General features: G+C 35.0%; 1 protein-coding gene across 6 annotated transcripts in view; it reads right to left on the bottom strand.

Moving 5' to 3' along the window:
- Positions 1–22305, bottom strand: part of SUCO (SUN domain containing ossification factor) — a 90633-nt gene that overhangs the window by 63523 nt on the left and 4805 nt on the right. For all 6 annotated transcript variants that reach the window (XR_003906798.1, XM_029935065.1, XM_029935064.1 and 3 more), the window contains exon 2: positions 664–772. Coding sequence is in view for 5 of the 6 variants with exons in the window: in XM_029935065.1 (XP_029790925.1) it covers positions 664–772 (109 nt within the window). In the remaining variant the exon portion in view is untranslated. The remainder of the gene's footprint in view (positions 1–663; positions 773–22305) is intronic.

Genomic DNA, 22305 nt, shown 5'->3' with positions numbered 1-22305 from the left:
AAGAAATAAAGAAGCTAGAGAAAAGAAAGTGTTAATAAATAAAATCATAAGAGAAAATACATTTACAGTATAGTACTGTAAAAAATTTCCATTTTTTACAGCTCAAGCCCATGTCATTCAAGGGTCAACTGTATTTTAATATATACATTGATGGGGGATGCCAAATCTAGTCAATACTCACCTTTTGTCATTTAAAATGATACAATAATAAATGATTTAAAGATCATCTGATCTTATTTTTTTGACTCTATTTACTCCATCAAATTACAAAAGAAACTACATAGCCACTGATTGCAGCCTCTCTCCATAATCCTGATTCTAAGCTCTTGTAAGGCTGGTGTTTCTTTTGAAACCCTTTAACTATTTAAAGCATTAAAAAGTGAGCCACTGGTCTTCAGTTCTCTGAATAGATACTATTTTTCTCCCTACTCTAGGACTAAGGATGTTAGAACATTCCAAACATAAGCAAAAAGAATAAACATATAAATAACTCAGAGACGGCTTACTTTCAGAATTACCTGAGTAATTCTTCAGATTACAGCGAGGAGAATTACAAATCACCAAAAATTATGTCATAGTATTTTTGAAATTACTTTTATTCCAAATGTTTTGAGGAAGTCTTAGAAAGCTGACAAAATACACTGTCAACTTTACTTAAGGTACCTTTTTCTGGAATTGTACATCTTCATTTTCTAGTGCACAATTGTCATCTTGAGAATAATATGATGAAGCTGAAGAACTCTCTTTACAACATACACGCCAACTGGGAAGCCTGTAAAACATCCATCATCACGAAAAGAGAGAAAGAAGGAAAATGTTGTTAAGTCAACATATTCCCTACTATGGGCTAGAATTCGAGGCAATAAACAAATAGACGACTCCTACCCTAATGCCCTAAAGACCTTCACAATTTAATGAAGATAAATATACATAAGACGAGAGTTTTTATTTAATGTCCTAAAATCAAAAGCCATAAACAGTGTGTTATCAGCATTCCAAGTAAGGCATTATGAATTTCATAAAGGTAAAACAGTAAAGCCTTCACAAAAGGAATGTCTGAAAATAATCACAGAAGGAACAGAAAAAGTAATCAAAGGGTTAATACCCTCAGAAAGTACCAGATGCCAATAATACTTGAAATTTTACTACACATTTAAGAACAGATAACTCTAAAGCCACCTAAACTATCTCAAAGCACAGAAGTACAGCTTCCAAAATATTTTTAAATAGGAACATGGCAGTGATATAAAAATGAAAAGACAGAGCACACACAAATAAATACTACAGGTTAATACAACTTATGAACTAGGACACAAAAATTCTAAATAAAACAATAAAAAAAGAAAGTCTTTAGGGACATACCAAAGAAGTAATATACTGATCAAGTAGAGTTTAGCTCTGATATTCAAAAGTGGTTCCATATAATAGAACCTGTTTTTTAGTTTATCATGCAAAAATATCAAGGAAAGATATGATTTCATAGTCACTGAAAGACATCTGATAAACTTATACATCTATCATGATTTTCTTAAATAGGAATAAGCAGATGTTTACCATGGAAACATATATTCATAATACACAAAGCTTGAAAGTCATTACCAAACTTACTACTACTTAAAAATAACTCTAGATCTGAAACAAGAATGTCTATTATTGCTAGTATTGCGAAATATGATAAAGGATATAAACATAAAAAAGGAGACAATAAAATGATCATTAACTGCAGTTAGTGAGTTTATATAGGTGGAAAACTAAAAAGAACCACCTATTAAAAGCCATCTTGGATATAAAAAATTATATTCCTAGCTATAAAATTAAGAATCAGGGGTGCCTGGGTGGCTCAGTAAGTTGAGGGTCCAACTCTTGGTTTCAGCTCAGGTAAAGATCCCAATGTCATGGGATCTAGCCCTACATCAGATCAGGCTCTGCACTGAGCATGGAGCCTGCTTAAGATTCTCTCTCTCTCCCTCTGCCCCTCTCCCCTGCTCACGTGCTGGTGCGCTCTCTCTCTCTCAAATAAATAAACAAATAGAATCAATTCACTCTACTCAAACCATTACCACCAGTTATAAGATGAAATAGAAGAAAAATCCCCATTTACAAAAGAAACAATACTAAAATATAAACTTAGCTACAAATCAAAACCACAATGAGATACTACCTCACACCTGTCAGAATGGCTAAAATTAACAACTCAGAAAACATCTGATGTTGGTGAGGCTGCAGAGAAACACTTTTGCACTGCTGGTGGGTATGCTAACTGGTGTAGCCACTCTGGACAACAGTATAGAGGTTCCTCAAAAAATTAAAAATAGAGCTACCCTATGACCCAGCAATTGCACTACTAGGTATTTATCCAAAGGACACAAAAATGCTGATATGAAGGGGTACATGCACCACAATGTTTATAGCCACAGTATCAACAATAGCCAAATTATGAAAAGAGCCCAAATGTCCACTGACTGATGAATGGATTAAGAAGATGTGGTATGTATGCATGTGTGTGGATACATACCACACACCCACCCACCCACACACACACACACACACACACACGAATATTACTTGGCCATCAAACAAAATGAAATCTTGCCATTTGCAACAACATGTGGATGGAACTAGAATGTATTATTCTAAGTGAAATAGAGTAAGATAATTATATGATTCCACTCATATGTGGCATTTAAGAAACAAAACAAATGAACACAGGGGAAGGGAAAGAAAAATAAGATAAAAACAGAAAGGGAGGCAAACCATAAAAGAGAGAAGAGAAAAAACTGAGGGTTTGTGGAGGGCTACTGGGTGGGGGGGATGGGTTAAATGGGGGATGGGCATTAAGAAGGGCACCTGTTGGGATGAGCACTGGGTGTTATGTGTAAGTGATGAATCACTAAATTCTATTCCTGAAACCATTGTATGTTAACTAACTTGGATTTAATAAAATTAAAAATAAATAAATAAAAGAAAATATAACTTAGCAAGAAATATTCTATTAAGTAGAACTGCTTCAAATTGCCAATATTTTGACAATTCTTTGTCATGGAAAAGTCAAATTATACAACTGAAATTAATATATACAGAAAATTTGAAAGTATTTAAGAGATAAAGGTTTTTCTTTAAAGGAGGCAGGCTGACTCTAAAGTTTACATAAACAGTAAGAATATTCAAGAAGATTTTAATTTTGAGGAAACTAGATGTCTGTGAAACCACAATAGTTACAACAATATAGTACTGAAATGAGAGAGGGAATGGGAATCCCCAGGGTGACTGGAAATAGAAATCCTAGGATGACAACTATACACAGAGAACAGAGGGCAATTAATCTAACTTGGAGATAATGAGAAATTTGTAGAAGAACCTTCTTTCAGAGGATGAACTTGACAGCATACCTGACTGGTCTTTGAAAATCTTAATTATGGATTTATGTAACTGGCATTTTGTAATTACATAGAAACATAAAGTGTGCCTGGGTGGCTCAATCAGTTAAGCATTGATTTCTGCTCAAGTCATGATCTCATAGTTGGTGAGACTGAGCCCCAAGTAGGGCTCTGATAGCTCTGAGCCTGCTTGAGATTCTCTCTCCTTCTTTCTACCTCTTCCCAACTTGCGTGCAAGCAAGTACACGCTTTCTCTCTCAAAAATAAACAAACATTTAAAACATAAACTCCGTGAGAACCAATTCCTAACCACTTTAACCCCACCCCGCAAAGCCAAAACTTGCAAGTAGAAGGTGCTTAATAAATATTTGTTAAATGAATGAAAGGTCTGTAGAGAACTGTTTTGTAGCACATACCAAAAGGAAACTCAGTAATTTTTTATCCCTCTCCCATCACCACCATCACCTTACCACTACCACTCCCCAACTCATCCACCCACCACCTCATAAACTCAAAAAAGAGTATCTGGAAACTAAGAGGATGTTTATCCCTTTCTGTCAGCTTCTCCCTACCAATGTGACATGGATTTGCCATTCATAAAGGAAGGTGTTAACTGTGTGATTAAACAAAAATCACATTTGAGTGCCATTCAGGATACCAAGCTTTACATACTTTAGTGAAACAAGAGTATCATACATGCTAGTATTATGCTTACTGAAAATATTCACTAACAAATCCAGTCTGAAAGCCTTACCAGTCACAAGTACCAGTAGTTATAAAGTGTGTGTGTGTGTGTGTGTGTGTGTGCGCGCGCACGCACGCGCTTTTCAAAGAAAAATGACCATCTAACATCTTGAACATGAAAAATGTTTTAAGGATTAAAAAGTAAATCTATAATAAAATCAATCAAAGTAGAATATACATGGCTTTACAATCATCTTTAAAAGAAAACTTATGTTAAGCACTTTTTAAATTTAAAATTTTTCTTTATGCAAACCTGGAAAAGGAATTTTTTTGGTAACTTCATCTACTTCTTATCTTATCATAACAGTAGTGTCGCAAATGTTCTGCCAATCAAATTGTGATTTCCTTTTACATGTTGTTGATGTTCTAATCTAAATGATACAACCAACCAATCAACATATTTAGAAAACCTAGCAAAGGCACATGGCAAGAAGTCAACAAATACTCAAGTGATTTCTTCTTCCAAACTTTTAAAAAACCATTTTCAACTAAAAATATGAGTAGGAATATGTTCATATATGTACTGAAAAATCACTTTCTGGGTAGGAATTATGAGGATAAGGGTGGAAGGGGTAAAAATACCATCAATCTAGTTTTGTGTTCTCTAGCTTTAGGTTCTCTTTAACAGAGAACCACACACACACAGACACAGACACAAACACACAGACACACACACACCCAAACAGCTTCTCAAAACTATCTAAGAAATACAACAAATCAGTTTTATCTATACAAGTAACTGTACATTTTAAAAAAGTTTTGCAAACAGGGGACCCAATTACAAAAGATTAGTACTAATCTCCGAAATTTTAAACATGAAGAAAAACTTGCAGTAAAAATTTCATGAAAAAATTAAAACCAAAATGATATCAAATTTCAGCTGATAGAATGAATGAATTTTTAAATTTTATTCAAAGAGCTGAAATTGCCACATAACTTTCTAAAGACCTTTAAACATCAACACATTCAAAAGCTCTGACCTTCAGCAAATAATTATTAGGGTCTGATGAGAGGTGAAAAGTAATAGAATTAAAGTTGGGATAACATTCCTGTTAAGAATGTGCCTAGTGTGTGCATGGCTATCCTTCATGGACCTTCTTTTATTAAAGAATTTCCTGGGGTACCTGGGTGGCTCAGTCAGTTAAGTGTCCAACTATTGATTTTGGTTCAGGTCATAATCTCAAGGTTCATGAGATCAAGCCTCGCATCAGGCTCTGTGCTGACAGTGTGGAGTCTGCTTGGGATTCTCTCCCTGTCCCCCTCTGCCCCTACTCTGCTCATGTTCACACTCTTTCTCAAAATAATGTCCTGATAAAGGGCCAAAAAAAATTATATCCTTTATAGATAGATCAATAGATTGAAAGATCTCTACTACATCAGCTATGTTATGGTGTAAAATTACAATTACTACTACAACTTACAGGCAAGGTTTCAAGTCATGACCACAAATGTTGAATTTGGCATTCATTATAACTATTAATGGAGAAAAAAAGATAAAATTTCATAAAAGGAATGTAGTAGTGGAACTCTTTCCATTCCTTTAAGAAATCATGATAATGGTGGTATAAGGCAAAGATATGCAGAGGTGCATAATATTATAGGAAGATACATTCAACTGTGACAATTTGCTAGTTGGCCGAGCATAAGGGTTAAAAGAATGAGGTCTAGAGTCACATAGCCTGTATGATCTTGGGTAAGTTCACTAAACAAACATTTATTTCCCTGTGCCTATTTCCTCAAAATAGTATTACCTATTTTGGGGGCTGTTATGAGGATTTGATGAGATAGCTTAAAGCACTTACAACTGTGACAGCACATAGTAAACACAATTATTAGGTATTATGCTTAAAGGTATTTTTGTCCTGAAACATGTTTCTGTGAGAATAACAAACTGATGTAGAATGTTAATTTTTACTTTTGAATTATCCCTATCATGTTTTTCACCTCTTGCCCACAGCTGATCAGATATTAAATTATTAAAAAATGTCTTTGACACTCAAATTTTACCCTATCCTATAACTTCTATAAGCTTGAAGAAATAGTCAGTTTTTAAAAATCCCTTTGGGGTGTGCCTTGGTGGCTCAGTTGGTTAAGCATCTGACTCTTGATTTAGGTTCGGGGCGTGATCTCACAGTTCGTAAGTTCGAGCCCTGTGTTGGGCTCTGCTGACAGAGAGGAGCCTGCTTGGGATTCTCTCTTTTTCTCCCACTCTCTCTTGGAATAAGTATTTTTTAAAGTTGTTTAAAAGAACACTTTCAAGTTTTTTATCAATTTGCACATGATTTCTTGGTCAGTTTACTCAATTATATTGTTAAATGTTGGGCTCATTTTTTGTTAAAATTTATTTATTCTGAGAGAGAGAGAGAGAGAGAGAGAGAGAGAGAGAGAGAGAGAAGAATGGGATAGAGGGAGGGGGAGAAAAAAAATGCCCATGCTGAGCCCAAAGTGGGACTCAAATTCACAAACTGTGAGATTATGACCTGAGCCAAAGTCAGACCAACATGGGCTCTGACCAACATGAACAGAATTACACTGAGGAATTGATTTAGTTTTTAATCTTTTTTAATGCTTATTTATTTTTGAGAGAGAGACAGAACATGAGCAGGGGAGGGGCATAGAGAGAGGGAGACATGGTATCTGAAGCAGGCTCCAGGCTCTGAGCTGTCAGCACAGAGCCTAACGCGGGGCTCAAAACCACAGATCGCAAGATCATGACCTGAGCTGAAGTCGGATACTTAACTGACTGAGTTACCCAGGCGCCCCTACACTGAGGAATCTAAATCAGTGTGTAATTAGGCTGGCATCCTGCATGCGGAAATACCTCCATACAACTGCCTTCAAAAGAATGTGTTCACTTTCATTGAAGTACTTCTAAGTACAAGTATAGGGCATTTTAGCTTAATATTATTCCACCACCTGATCCTCCCACCCAAAAAATTGCTAGGCAAAGAATTTTTATATGTGACATAAAAAGCATGTTCCATGTACTGTACGTACCAATGTTAATTATTTCGACAAATGTACCACGATTATGTGAGATGTTAATATTCAGGGAGCTAGTGAAGGGTATGTGGTTAACTCTCTGTATTACCTTTGCATATTGTCTACAAATTTAAAATCCTTCCAAAATATGTTTCTATGTTTCTCTTAAAAATAAGCAGAATGCAAGAAATTGATAAACTGACCATTAAAATTTAAAACTTCTGCAAAATGCACTTGTGAAAATAAGAAGGCAAGTTACAGACTAGGAAACTATATTCACAAAGCATATACTTGATAAAGAATTTGTATACAGTGTAAAGAACTCTCAAAACTCAAGAAACAACACAATTTTTTAAAAACTAGCAAAAGATTTTCATAGTCATATCACCAAAGAAAACCTAGTAATGGTATATAAACATGTGAAAGATGCTCAACATCATCATTAGTCTTAGAGAAATGCAAATCAAAACCACAATGAGATACCACTACATACCTATTAAAATGACTAACATTTAAGAGACTGATTGTAATAAGTATTACAAAGAATCTGGAAGACTGAAACTCTTATATGGTGGGAGTCTAAAATGGTACAGCCACTTTGGAAAACAATCTGGCACTGCCTTAAAAGTGAAACATACACTACTCGGCAATCAAAAAGAATGAAATCTTGCCATCTGCAACTATGTCGATGTAAACAGAGGGTATCATGGTAAGCAAAATTAGTCAGAGAAAGACAAATATCATATGAATTCACTCAAATGAGGACTTTTAGATACAAAACAGATGAACATAAGGGAAGGGTAGCAAAAATAACAGGGAGGGAGACAAAACATAAGAGACTCTTAAATATGGAGAATAAATGGAGGGTTATTGGAGGGGTTTGGGGGGCACTAAATGGGTAAGGGGCATTAAGGAATCTACTCCTGAAATCATTGTTGCATTACATACTAACTTGAATGTAAATTTTAAAAATAAATGCATTAAAAAAAGTGAAACATACACTTTTACATATAATCCATATAATCCAGCCATTCCACCCTTACATATTCACCCAAAAGAAAGGAAGACACCAAAGGGACAGTAGCTCTATTTTAATAGTCAAAAACTGGGGGGAAAAAAGCAAAAACCCTCAAATGTCCATGAACAGGTACATGGATAAACAATTTGTACTCCAGACATGTAAAGTATTAATATTTAGCAATAAAAAGATATTAATTTGGAAGGACACAACACCATGGACAATTCTCAAAATAATTATGTTCTGTGAAAGAAGTTAGACCCCCCTCCCCAAGAAAGTATATATTCCATTTATACAAAACAAAAAATACACACTAAACTACAGCTACAGAATGCAAATCAGTGGCTGCCCGCAGGAAGGCGGCCAGGAGGCAGGGATTATGAAGAGGCACGAAAAAATTCCTGAGGGTAAAGGATATGTTGGCTAAGATGCTTTGGGTGATAGTTTCATGGATGTATACATATGCCAAAAGGCATCAAATTGTCCAATTTATGTAGTATACTGTATGCCAATTATGTCCCTGAAAAAGCTATTTTAAGAAATGGAGCAGATAGAAATAAAACATGATTGACAAAAGACTGACCATTATTGAAGCTAGGCAACAAGTGCCTCCTTTCTACTTTTTGTTATGTCTTTAAATTCCCATAAGAAAAAGTTCTGGAATTCTGTCCACTTTTAAAACAGAAAGAGAGGCACCGGGGTGGCTCAGCTGGTTAAGCGTCCAGCTTCAGCTCAAGTCATGATCTCACGGTTCGTAGGTTCGAGCCCCACGTCAGGCTCTGTGCTGACAGCTAGCTCAGAGCCTGGAGCTTGCTTCAGATTCTGTGTCTCCCTCTCTCTCTGACCCTCCCCTGCTCGTGCTCTTTCTCTGTCTCTCAAAAATAAATAAAAAACATTAAAAAATTTAAAAAAAAACAGAAAGAAAAAAATAATTCAATGTTGTATTTACCTGCTACATATATTATTGTAATACCTGCCTGGATATAGTTGCCAGAATAGAATTTTTTAAAGTAGGACACAAAGCATATTCATAAACTATAAGCTGTACAGAGCTTAAAAGCAACAGAAACATTAGGAATTGTTCACTCCATTTTAGTTTCTTATTGACATTATTAATATGTTTTTTTGTTCACTCTCCATAATTATGTTACCATAAATTAACAGATTAAACATATATTCATCTATTTTAATGACAAATATTTGTTATTTGCCTATAATTTCCACAAAAGCTCTTTTAGATATGGTCTTAATGGTTATATTTTTTTAAAAAGTACCACAATACGGAAGAAATGAATGTCTGCATCCAGATGACAATACAGTGTTTTCTTAAAGGACAGTTTCAACCTGAATGTGCAATGACTGAAGATTTTCTTGCAGTCAGAACCTACAGTTTAATGCTGGTAGGCACTGTGATATTTTCAAGGATATGTTGCAACTATATATTTCAAAACACAATTGTTAAGATGTTAGGGTAACGGGGTATCAATTAGCTCTTACCAAAGAGAACAGGAGAAGGACTCAGTAATTTTTTCCCTAGATATAGCAACTAAATTAAACTTTGAAGTGATCAAAAAAAAAAAAAAAGATTTCATTAGGACAAAAAGCATTCCTTATTGTGCAAGTGATTGGAAAACACCATTTTTTAATGACAGCAATGGCTTAGAATGAGCATGTTTTATAAGTGCCTATTTGGAAATACTAAACCAGCTACCTTTACAATTACTTTTTATAATCTTATCAAAGAAATTTAGCAAAATAATATAATAATAAATTCTAAGACATATTAATGTGCAATAAAGAACATGTTGATATGTAAATGAGTCAAGTCTAATAATTGCAGGGATAAGGGTAAAACTAAACTGGAGTCTGTTAAGCTTTCAAATGAGTTAATGTCCTTTCCCTCGGAGTTATACTAAAGAAACTATATAAGCACTTAAGACTACCAATATGTGCCAGGTATTATGTTAGATACAGAGGCTTATTAAGAAACGTTAGGTGTAATTTTCAATTCATTAAAAATTTCAGTACAGATACATTGAGAAAACATTAAAAAAAGTAGACATAAACATTATGTTACTAACAGATTTATTATCTTAGTAAAAAGATATAATTATAAATATATATGCACCCAAAAATATCACTTCAAAAATATAAAACCACCAAAGCTGCATGTAGAAACAGAATAATCAAAAATTATGGTTGCCTATTTTAAACTATCTCTTACAAAATAATACATGGACAAAACCTAAGGAAACAGGAGATATACATTATATATAAGAAACAAGCTTCACCAAATACAAAGAACTTTATAACAAATACAAGATAAACATTCTTTTCAAGCACACATAGGATATCTCCCAAATACTGACCATACACTAAAACTTCTTTTGAAGACTCAAATTCCAAAGGCTGAAGATCTTATAAACTATACTCTCCAACCACACTGCAACAATTTGTGAAGTAACAAAAATATAGCCAACATCCTAAGCCTGGAAACAAAAATAATGCAGCAGAATCACCCTTTTTCATTAAAGAGGAAACAATGAGAAACTTTAGGAAGAATTACAGCAGAGGACTACTGGTCAAAATTGGTGGGATGCAGATAAAACAACGCAGGAAAACTTTATTTCCAAAGAAAAACTAGTTTCAAAACAAGAGCTAATCTTTCAACTCAGAGATAATAGTGTAAATTGGAAAAAAAAAATCACACACACAAAAAGGAAGGCTATAAGGACAGAAATCAATGAAATAAAGAACAAAGGCAAAGATTAAGAAAAATAAAACTTGGTTCTCTGAATTATATATTAGAAGGATTGGCAAAACCAATCAAGGAGAATTGGTGATGTGAATTAACATGGTACAAAAACATGAAATAACCACAGACAAAGCATATTTTTAAAATTATAAAATACTACAAACTATATAAATACCAATATATTTGCAAACTTACAAGAAACGGATTATTTCTAGAAAAATAACAAAATTGGTACAAAGTAATACTTGTAATAAACTATTAATAATTAAGGAAATTTGAGTGGAAGTATTGACTTCACATAGGAAAGGGGAAAACCCCAACCCAGGGCTTTTTTTGTTTTTCACTTTTTATTTGGAAATAATTTCAAGCTGTCAAAAGAACTGCCAGCACAGTACAAAGAACATCCACAAACTCATTACCCATATCAACCTATTGGTAACATTTTGCCCTATTCACCCATCATTTGTCATTAGCTCATGGCATACTCTCACATCCTCCTTCCCACACTTACATTTTCCCCTCTCCATGTAATTTATTTCCGAATACCTTAGTATGTATTTCTACAGAATAAGGATCTTCTCTTACATAAACACAGTGCAGTTTTGAATTTCAGTAAATGTTACACTGACACAATACTTTAACCTATCATCCACATTTGCAATTTTGTCAATTAATCCAATATTGCCCGTACAGCATTTCTCCTGCACTACTCCCAAGTACAGAAGGAGTCTATAATCATGTTCTGTACTTATTGTGTGTCTTCACCTTCCTTTAACCTGGAATTGTTCTTGGCCTTTACCTTACGTGGCACTGATATTTTTGAAGAGCACAATAATTTTATTTTTAAATAACATGGTCCTTACTTATTTGAGGTTTGTATGATGTTTCTTTATGACCAGATTCAGGTTATGTATTCCAGGCCAGAATCCTCCATAATAAGTGATGTTGTATCTTTCACAGAGTATTATATCCAGAAGCATATGATACCCATCTGTTTCAGCACTTGCAATTCCACTTTTAGGTACTTCTCAAGAGAAATGAAACTATGTCCACAAAAAGCTTTGTAAAAAAATGTCCCCAGTAGCTTTTATTCTAAAAACCAGAATCAGCCCAGATGTCCCAAAGCAGTGAAAAAACAAATTGTAGTATATTAATACAGTGTACTCCCAATAAAAATATGAGTTACTGATTAATGAAATAACATGGATAAATCTTAGAAACATTATGCTGAGTGAAAGAAGCAAGACACAAGAACATACTGTATAATGCCACGTAGATGAAGTTCCAGAATTAGCAAAACTAATCAACAGTGACAGAAACCAAATCACTGACTACCTCACATGATTCGCTAGAAAAGGACATGGAGAACATTGTGGAGTGATACAAATATTCTATATTTTGATGGGGTGCAGTTATACAAATATATGTATTTGTCAAAACTAATCCAACTACATAGAGCTAATATATGTGCATTTCACTGTATATAAATTATTTCAACTAAAAATTTAAGAAACAGGGGCACCTGGGTGGCTCAGTTGGTTAAGCATCTGACTCTTGATTTCGGCTCAGGTCATAATCTCACATTTGTAAGTTTGACCCTGCATCAGGCTCCATGCTCTTCCAGCCTCCTTGGAATTCTCTCCCTCTCTCTCTGCCGCTCCTTGGCTCACACACATGCACACATATGCTCGCTCTCTCTCCCTAAATAAATTTTAAAAAAAGAAATAAAAGAGTCTGTATTTTTCTCCCAGAAAAAAACAAATACAAAATAAGCTATTAGCAACAAATATTATAAACAATTTAGAAATTAACTGAAAAAAATAGTACACAATTATTTATAGATAAAATTTTTTTAACTCTAGTAATGATAAATACATGAGGCTCCAATATGTTCATAGATGGAATGCTGGTGACAGCAATGTAAAGATAGTAATTCATCACTCAAACAGAATTCCTATCAAAATATGTGAAGGATCCTACTGCTCTAAATATGATATAGAAAAAAAGTGGTCCAAGAATAACTAAACTAACCAAAACACAAAAAACAAAAACAAAAAAAACCAAAGATATGTGGTTCACCTTACCAGATAATTAAATTTAAACCCCTTTAATTAGACTATAGTACTGGGATAGCAAAGATAGGCAACTGGAAGAGAATATTCCCAAACGCATTTGTTGACATGCCTATCTTTAGAAGAACCCTACACACAAAATGCACAATGAATGAATGGTAACAGGCTTTCCTGAGGACATCTGCCACATCATTAACTACTTAGAATTCATTTTAATGAAGACTCTAAGAACTAAAGCAAGTAAAAATAAAAGTCTTAAAGGACAATTAGAAAAAAGAATGAGATTAATAGCATCATACCATCCCATTTGGTATCATACCATACCAAAATTTATGTGAATTTTGTAATATATAAGCAAAACAGGACTATTTTGGAAGAAAACACATATCAAATATATGAAGGCTGACTGGAAAGACATCATATATACTCTAAGGTGAATGGCTAAAATGGAGGGGAAAGAGGAGTGCAACTGAAGACAAAGGAGTAATCATGTAAAATAGAGTAAAAAAAGGGGGATCTATGCAGAACTCTGTAAAAACAGTATAAGCAATTCAATCCTAAGCACCTAATGTCTTGAGAAAAGGGTCACACATTTGTTTGTTTACTTATTTATAAGAGTGTGTCCACGTGAATACGGGTGAGAGGCAGGAGAGGAGAGAGAGGAGAGGAGAGGGGACTGGAGGGGAGGAGAGAGGGAGGGAAGGAAGGGGGGGAGGGGGGAAAGAGAGAGAGAGAAAGAGAATAAATCTTAAGCAGGCTCTATGCTCAGAGCGGAGCCTGACGTGGGGCTCGATCTCAGGATCCTGGAACCCTGAGCTGAAATCAAGAGTCAGATGCTCAACTCACTGAGCCACACAGGCATCCCTGGGTTTTGTTTTGTTTCTTTCAGACTTTTAGGTGAAAGTAGTAATCTAATTTTTACAAATAAAGAAGCAAAAGCTCAGCAGTTAACTTGCCCAAAGTTATTCAATTTGTCACTGCAAACCTCGATTTCTCCTTCTCCAAAGTCTATTATCTTTCTTTATTGCTATATTTCATACTTCATATTCTCTGGTCAACAGATAAATACAGAAAAGTGAGAAAATAACAGCAATCTGTTCACTCAACAATAGATGGTATTAGTCAAGGCCAGTTACAGCATAACAAAAATATAAGAACTATCACAAAAGAGAAATAAGGTTTACCTCAGATTTAGACAGTGGCAACAAGAGATAAATATGAAGTTTTGTAGAATAGTAGCTAGGGCATGGACTTCAAAGTCAAGATTCCCAAGTGTTATTCCCAGGTCCCCCATTTATTAGTTGTATGTTCTCGGACAAATTATATAACCTGTGTGCCTCAATACACTCTAAAATGGAGTTATGAGGAAAATTAAATGATGCAGGTGCTATTCGTAGCCTGGCATAAAATACGGTACTGTTATCAGCTTTTGTGCTCTCTATCTTCTTTTACTTATCAAATTCCAGAGTAGTTTATACTTGTAGTCTCAATTTCTTCACCTTCAATTTAGCACTCAGCCTGCTGAATTCTAATTTCTGCCTTCATTAAACTACTGAAATTAGTATAGTAGTAGCAAAATTTACCTTTTTTGGTTTCTCTGCTGCTTCCGCTTGAAACCCTCTTCTCCTCTGGTTTGTCAAATTACACATGTCTGCTTCTCCCCTCTCTCTGGAGACTATGATATATGCTGCTTCTGCTGACTACGGATTAAAGTCTGGTGGTTCGCGGGTTCCATTCTCAGTCTTCCCTTCATACTCTACTTCATTTCTGGAATATTTCATTTACTCTCATGGTTTTCAGCTAATGGCTACTTTTATCGTTAGCCCTTATCATCTTCTCGTAACTGGTCTTTTCCTTAAAAAAAAAAAAAAAAAAAAAAAAACCCTTCAATGATACCTATATTAATGTTGCAAAACAACTAACCGCATTTAAAAGTTGAATCTCTTTCCCTTCCTGTTCCAAGATTATCTCCAAAACAACTAAATCCAAACTTGAACACAAAAATCTTCCTCTTCCAAATCTCCCCTTCAAATATCCTTAATCTCATCATGTGATACTGCTATTCACCCAGTCCTCAGGTTAGAAACCTGAAAAATAAGGGGGCCTGGGTGGCTCAGACAGCTTGACCATCTGACTCTTAATTTCATCTCAGATCATGATCTTGCAGTCATGGCACTGAGCCCCACATCAGGCTCTATGCTGCTTGCTTGGGATTCTCTCTCTCTCTTTCTCTGTCCCTCTCCCACTCATGCTCTCTCTCTCTCTCTCTCTCTCTCCAAATAAATAAACATTAAAAAAAAAAAAGAAACCTGAAAAACATCTATAGTACTCCTTTTCCTTCACCCTGACTCCACTATTTCTAGTTAATTTTACCTCAAATTTCTATAGTCCATTCCTCCATGTTATGATTGCCTTTAGCTAAAGCCCTTTGTCTCACTTAGAGCAACCTAACAGAGTTCCCTTCCTATCTTACAACCTCTGCAAACCAACTCTTCACAATGCCAAGAACCTAACGCTAAATTGTCAGACTTCTGTCCTCCTGCTTAAGATCTTTCATCCACTCTGCAAGACAAAATTCAACCGTCTTTGCTTTCTAAAGTATCTAAAATTCTTCTGTTGCCTAAGTCTTCAGCTTCTTACTTTCTGCCACTCCTTGCCTCCCACGGCATGCTTCAGTGTTACAGAACTACTAGTAGTTGTTCCTGGAACACATACCATGCTGTCTCATGCTTCCAAGTCTCTGGCTCACACTGCTCCCTTGTCTAAGGCTGTTCAGCCCCTACACCTACTCCTCACCATTCAAACCTGACTAAATTCTTATCATTCTTTTTTCTGGGAGCAGGAAAAAGTTAGGGATTAGGACACATTCGTGACTACGACAATCTAGGGTTTGGCCACAACCTTTTGGCATATCTCTATCTGAGCACTTCCTACAACCCTGAACTGAAATTAGCTGTTTATACTTCTATTCCTCACATAACACTGAGTACCTCTAGAACAGAGAACTTAACTGTCTTGTTCCTGGCACAGCACTCTACTGGGCTCTTATTTGACTATGGATTGGAACAGCTTTTGATATAAGACATTAGAAAAGGGAAAGAGCCAGAAATCACAGAATTTATGGGGAAAGAAAGAATAGAACTGGCCAATGAAGAATTGCTTCTTAAACACGTAAGTACAAATCTAATCCCTTCTGTTGAAAACATAATGCCAGCCATTCAATTACAGCAGTGTGATTAAAGTAATGCCCTGCCCCCATCCCCCTTCAACAATAAACCAAAAAGTCATTCCAGAAAAGACACCTATGAAACAAATAGGGGGGAAAGTAGAACTTAACTTTCAGGCAACAGTGAAAATTGTGGGTTTTTTTGAACATTACTGCCCGGAAATTTGAAAAACTTAACAGAAATTCTATGAAGTACAGGGAGACTTGTGGTAAATGGGTAAATATTATAGAAGTCATTTTGATCAAAATCCAAAAAAGACCAAAAGATCACTGGGTCTCCAGTGCTTTTGCTTATTTAAGCCTCCTACTTTCTTTCAATCACAATGTCTTAAAAAACAGATATTCTTCTCAATCTATTATCAGTTTGGGGGCTCTTTAAAGGTTGCTTTTCTGCGAGGTCTACCTGCTGAGAGTAAAAGGTCAAACTGTGTGCTCCTTTTTCCTCCCAATTTTTATTCTATTTGGCTACTGCAGCAATATCCAATTATATCACATGGAACTGTAGAGCACAGGTGAAGAAAATGCTATGTTTGCTTCTAATCAAACCTTTGAATTTCAAAAGTTCTGATCTTTAGTCTCCACTCTGATGTAGGATTGGTCTTGTATTCTCTAACCTTAACTATCTAATGTATTAAAATCTATTAGAGGACGGTTTCACTAAATTTGCCTATATTTCATGGATCCAGCACAGGATGGCACTTATTAATCAATATGGTATGTTCTTTTTACATCTTAACATACCATTAGAAATTCAGCCAATACAATTGTCCTCAAAGCTGCTTGAAATAATCATATACTAAACATACTTGATAGATTTTAAGAAACTTTATCAAGTGTATTTAGCCTATAAAACCAAGTCACAATACCTTTGCTACCTTAATTTTCAACTCAAAACTACAAAGATAGTCCCCAAATAAATTACTACCAAGCTAACAGGTCAGTTATGCTATATCAGGAAGCCTATCTAAGAACAGTGAAGAATAAAACTACAAAAGTAGATTTGGGTCAGATTTCAGGCCCTTAATGTGAAGGTTTAACATTTTAATGTTTTACTCTTCAGGAAAATGGGAGCCTTTGAAAGACGTTTTAGCAAGAGACTGACCTAATCAAAGTTGTGTGTTAGTAAAACGAATCTAGTGGCACCATGTAGAATGGGTTGAAGCATACAAGAATGAAACTACTCTAGCCCCTTCTACCTCTCTGGCTGCCAAACAAATGCGTGAGAACTCACCCCTACGAGCTCTCCAAATGTCTTCTATTTCTATTCCCACAAACTTTTACCAATTACTTCCCTCTTGAAAACAAGATCCTTTTCTCAGTTTTCAAGCTTTTCGGCCTTATTGAAGACATTTTATATTGCTGTCCCCTCGAATGACTTCCTCTAAACCTCTTCCTATCTTTCACTTCAAAGTAAAGCTCTAAGGGGAAAGGAGGAGCTTTACTTTGCTTGGCAGTTTTCTTTATCCCAAGTATCTGCAGAACTCCATGTTTAGTCAAATGTGCTGTTTCAAAAATGATCCCCTCTATGAGGACAACTCTAACCCAAATCTTATCTGCATACAAGTCTGCATTTTTAAAGGCCTGTATACAATGTCTCCACTTGAATTATTCCACTCTGTCTCAACAGTTCCTTCTCCTATCAAATCTTTTGTAACTCTTCCATTTCTTTTTGACCATGTCCAAGTCTTCTAGTTACCCCACTTAAAAAAAAAATTAACTTTTCTTCTTTCTTTGAATTTTATTGCACAGATTTGTAATTTTAGATCCTAGCATTTATTCTCTCAACCACAGTATGCTCTAGGAAAGTAGCGACTTTGTTTTGTCCACCAGAATCCTGCACAGAACACACTACACAGAAGCCTCAGTAAATATCTCTAGACACTGAGAAGGATGACAGAAAGGGGGTACTGAAGAACACAAGCTTCTTAGAGGCAAACTAAAATCCAGTTCTCTTCTGAATCCTAGACCAATGCTATGTCTACTATACTGCACTGCTAATGGCCAATCTACCACCAAACCAGATGATTGACTTCCTCAAAAATTCTGCTCAATGCACCCTCTTCATTTTTACTACCACATCCTTGTTATGACAAACTTCAATTACTCCAACTGCTTTTTTTCAGTATTCATCCTTGCAAGTCACTCTCTTCTGAAATATATGTAGCCCAAGGATGTCAAAATACCATTCTTGGAACTCCATTTCTCTTACTGAATCTTTGCTAACTCCTTGGGTTAGATTGTAAAACCTATCACAATCTCCAAAATATCGCTTTTAGTTTCTACTCAGGCTTATCTGCTTACTACCACACCCACCTATATCAAGTACATTATCTTTTACTTTCTCCTTGACAATTAAATACTATCTACCCACACACACACACACACACACAGAAAAGACCATTATTCATATAAGCAGCACCAGTACTTCTTACTTCAGTTCATGAACAACTTACATCTGACAGAAGCAAAGTTTATGAGTCACACAACATTTTTTCTTAAACCCAACTCAAGTCTTTCCTGACAACTCCAGGCCTAATCTTTCCCTTCTTTAAGCACCAACTGAACAATTCAACTTTATGTATTATCCACAATCTTCAAATCACATATCTCAGAATGTTAAAAGTACAAAAAAATCTCAAAATTTATCTAATCTAGTAGTAATGACTGGAATAAACAAAATATCCCAAACCTACTGAGACAGAATCCCCAATACTCCTAGGCATGTGTATTTTTAAAAGCTTCATGAATAATTCAAGTTGGTTAACTTTTTCATTCCTCTCTTTCTTCATGTTTAAAATGGCATGTAATGAGGATAAAATACGTTAATGGGTATTACTCAGAACATAAATTAGCACCAAAAGAAGGCTCACTATTAATAATGCAAAAAAAGTATTACAACCGATCTCTAAGTTAGTTTTATGCCCTCTCCACCACACTAGTATATACGTATGTGTATTCTGACAACAGCTTGTATACTCCCAAGGGCAGAGCTCAGGTCTCCTGCCTCTTCAGTATTCCTCACCACAACAAATACATTGTTGGCAACCCAGTAAAATTTTGAATGAATTTACGAATTCCTATTCCTGAACCCTGACACCTCCACCCTTCTAACTGTACCAAAGCACCCAGAAGGGATGAATAATAAGAACTCCTATAACAGTGCTTACTATGAGCAAGGCACTGTTTCAAGCACTTTACATATGTTCTCCTGTGAGGTTACAAATACTCTATTAACAGGAAATACAAAATTAGCTTAGTACCTATAAGCCACAAAACATTTCCTAAAAAAGCTAGGTGTTACTTCTATGTAAAGTATAAAACAACTTTAACCATGATTCATTACAAAATAAAGTCCTAAGACAAAATCAAACTTTCTTTCAAAAGAATATGCATTTATGAAATAAGTTTATCCCAAGGGATTAACATTCTTATACTGCAAATACTCAAAAGTAGTTTCTCGTTTCTTTGAAACATGAACAATTTTATTTTTTGAAACTACTATACTATATATATATACACATACATATATACATATATACTATACGGCCTTGAAAAACAAAACAGATAACATACAATTGGCAGTAAAGTGTAATGTACATATTATGTTTCGAATAAAGAGTTCCAGTTATGTATAAACTACTAAACCAAAGTATCTCATACATGTTTCTACTTGAAGACGGCTTGAAAGAATAAAGCATTAAAATTTTTTATAAAATTTTCTCTTCCCTTTCATTACATGTACTAGAATGTCAGCTATACATATTGACCTATTTCTCTATTCAGACAGTCAAAAAGGTGAAGGAATAATTTAGGAGTTCATGAACAATCGAATAATGAAATAACCAATGTTTAATGGTAAGTATCTTTTGTTTTTCTTCATTGCCAGCCAATCCAACTACCTGCATCCATTCCAATATATCCTCAAGTATTTAGTAATCTAAAGAGATTGTTATAAAATGCATCCATGTCTTTTAAAAACAATTCAAAGGATACTATAGATTATTTGCCATTTTTTATTGGACACAAGTGTTGGAGTTTTACGCAAAATGTTGTACCTTCCTGTCATATCTCCCTTCAGATTTTTTCCTTTAGGCAATCTGGATTCATCTAACTTGTCTGAAAAAGATCTGACACTGCTTTTAATAACCCAAAACCTCTTTTAAGTGCTAGACACTTTCTTTGAAATGTATATCCTAGAGCAAAGATAAACTTTCTTCCCAAAGTTTTCCACAAGGAAGACTTATTTAAAGATCGAGATACAGTGGCATATGATATTATGTCTGTTTCAGGTATACAGTATAGTAATTCAATATTTGTATAGACAGTGATATGATCACCACAAAGTACATACATAGAACACAGTTACAATTTTTTTGTATGTGATAACTTTTAAGACCCACTCTCTTAGAAGCTTTCAGATATGCAATACAGTATCATTACCTAGAGTCACATGCAAGAAAGATTATTACCAAAAAAGTCATCAAATGGTTTAAAGAGGGATTATTTCATTATTTTATTTTGAATACTTATTTTTTATTCAGAAAAGATTTATGGTCTTTAAAAAAGTTACAGAAACAAAACAAAACAAAACAAAAAAAAACAATTTCTCCAGAAGACAGAGTTGTGATTTGCAAGGATATTTCTAATCATTATCCTAAAAATGATAACACTGCTTATATATTTTTCTTGTTTCTTATATTTCTGCTCTCTTATGCATACTAATAAATGAGCAAGAAACCACCAAAATTATCAGAGAAAAAGCAATAGAAGAGGTACAGGAAAATAAATCACAAACCAAGAAATAATACCTCTAAAGTCTATGAACACTGGATACATACTCAGAAAAATTGCTACTGAGTCCAAAACTGCCAACAAAACAGACAACCTTGATTTAAACACTGATCAAGTCTCTCCAGTGTCACTGCCACATTAGGGATCCCAGTCTCCACAGTTTATCCCTTCCAATCTACTCTATCCCCACAGCGATCTAATTAAAAGATCAATCTGACCTTCTGCTCTTCTCTGGTCCCACATATACTAGAAATCTGCCATCTGCCTGAAACAAAATTCTTCCATCTTGAACTATCCATCCTGCAAAGCATTTTTACGATGAGTACTGAGACTCACAGAAATAACTTGTCCAAGGACATGCAGCTAGTGATAGAGCATATCTAAAATACAAATTCTACCCTTGGTGTTCCTAAAGACCTTTGTAACTATTTTTTGTAACTATTATATTTGTCATATGCATGTTAAAATGTCAGATTTTTCTCATTAGCACTAAATATGAACTTCTCCAAGATAATCTTATTGGGTGCAAGAATAGATTTTTTTTTTAAAGTCTTAAACCAGCGGTGTCAAGGTGGCTTAGTTGGTTTAAGTGTCTGACTCTTGAATTTGGGTCAGGTCATGATCCTAGAGTGGGAGATCAAGCCCCGTGTCCTGCTCTGTGCTTAAGATCCTCTCTCTCTCCCTCCCCCTCTCCCTCTCTCCCTCCCTCCCCCCCTCCCTCCCTCTCTCTCTCTCTCTCTCTCTCTCTCTCTCTCTCTCTCTCTCTCTTCCTGTGCCCTTCTCCCCAATTCACACACACACTCTGTAAAATAATAAGTAAAATAAAATAAAATAATTCTGGTAAGGGATGTTGATTAATGGAAGAGGCTATGCATGGGTGGAGACAGTATACAGGAAATCTCTGTAACTTCTACTCAATTTCAATTTTGCTGTGAACATAAAATGGCTCTATAAAATAGTCTTTTTTAAATTAATCAAGATTTACTAAGTTGAATATAAGGATTCATACTTATTCTGAAGGCCAGCTGGCCACACATCAATAACAACAGGGATTATGTAGTCAGAAACCTAAGGAAAGAATAGAAGTTCCACAAACAGTGGGGTTTACTTACAGTGCATTGTGATGCACTGGTGTTTACATGTGCCAAATTAAGTAGACTTAGGGGTTATACTATTTAGTTTTAACTAAACTAACTCTCACAACATGGAGAAGTGGCTTTGAAAAGAATTCCTGCAAAGACTGCAAATAACTACACAAGCAGAAGTCAACAATCTATTCCTCAACCACATCACAATGTAAAATAATCTAGTCAGCAAGTCAGAAAGCTCTCACTAGAAAT

This window comes from Suricata suricatta, chromosome 3 (genome assembly GCF_006229205.1).
Source record: "Suricata suricatta isolate VVHF042 chromosome 3, meerkat_22Aug2017_6uvM2_HiC, whole genome shotgun sequence".
Lineage (NCBI taxonomy): Eukaryota > Metazoa > Chordata > Mammalia > Carnivora > Herpestidae > Suricata > Suricata suricatta.
This window is presented reverse-complemented; position numbering and strand designations above follow the sequence as displayed.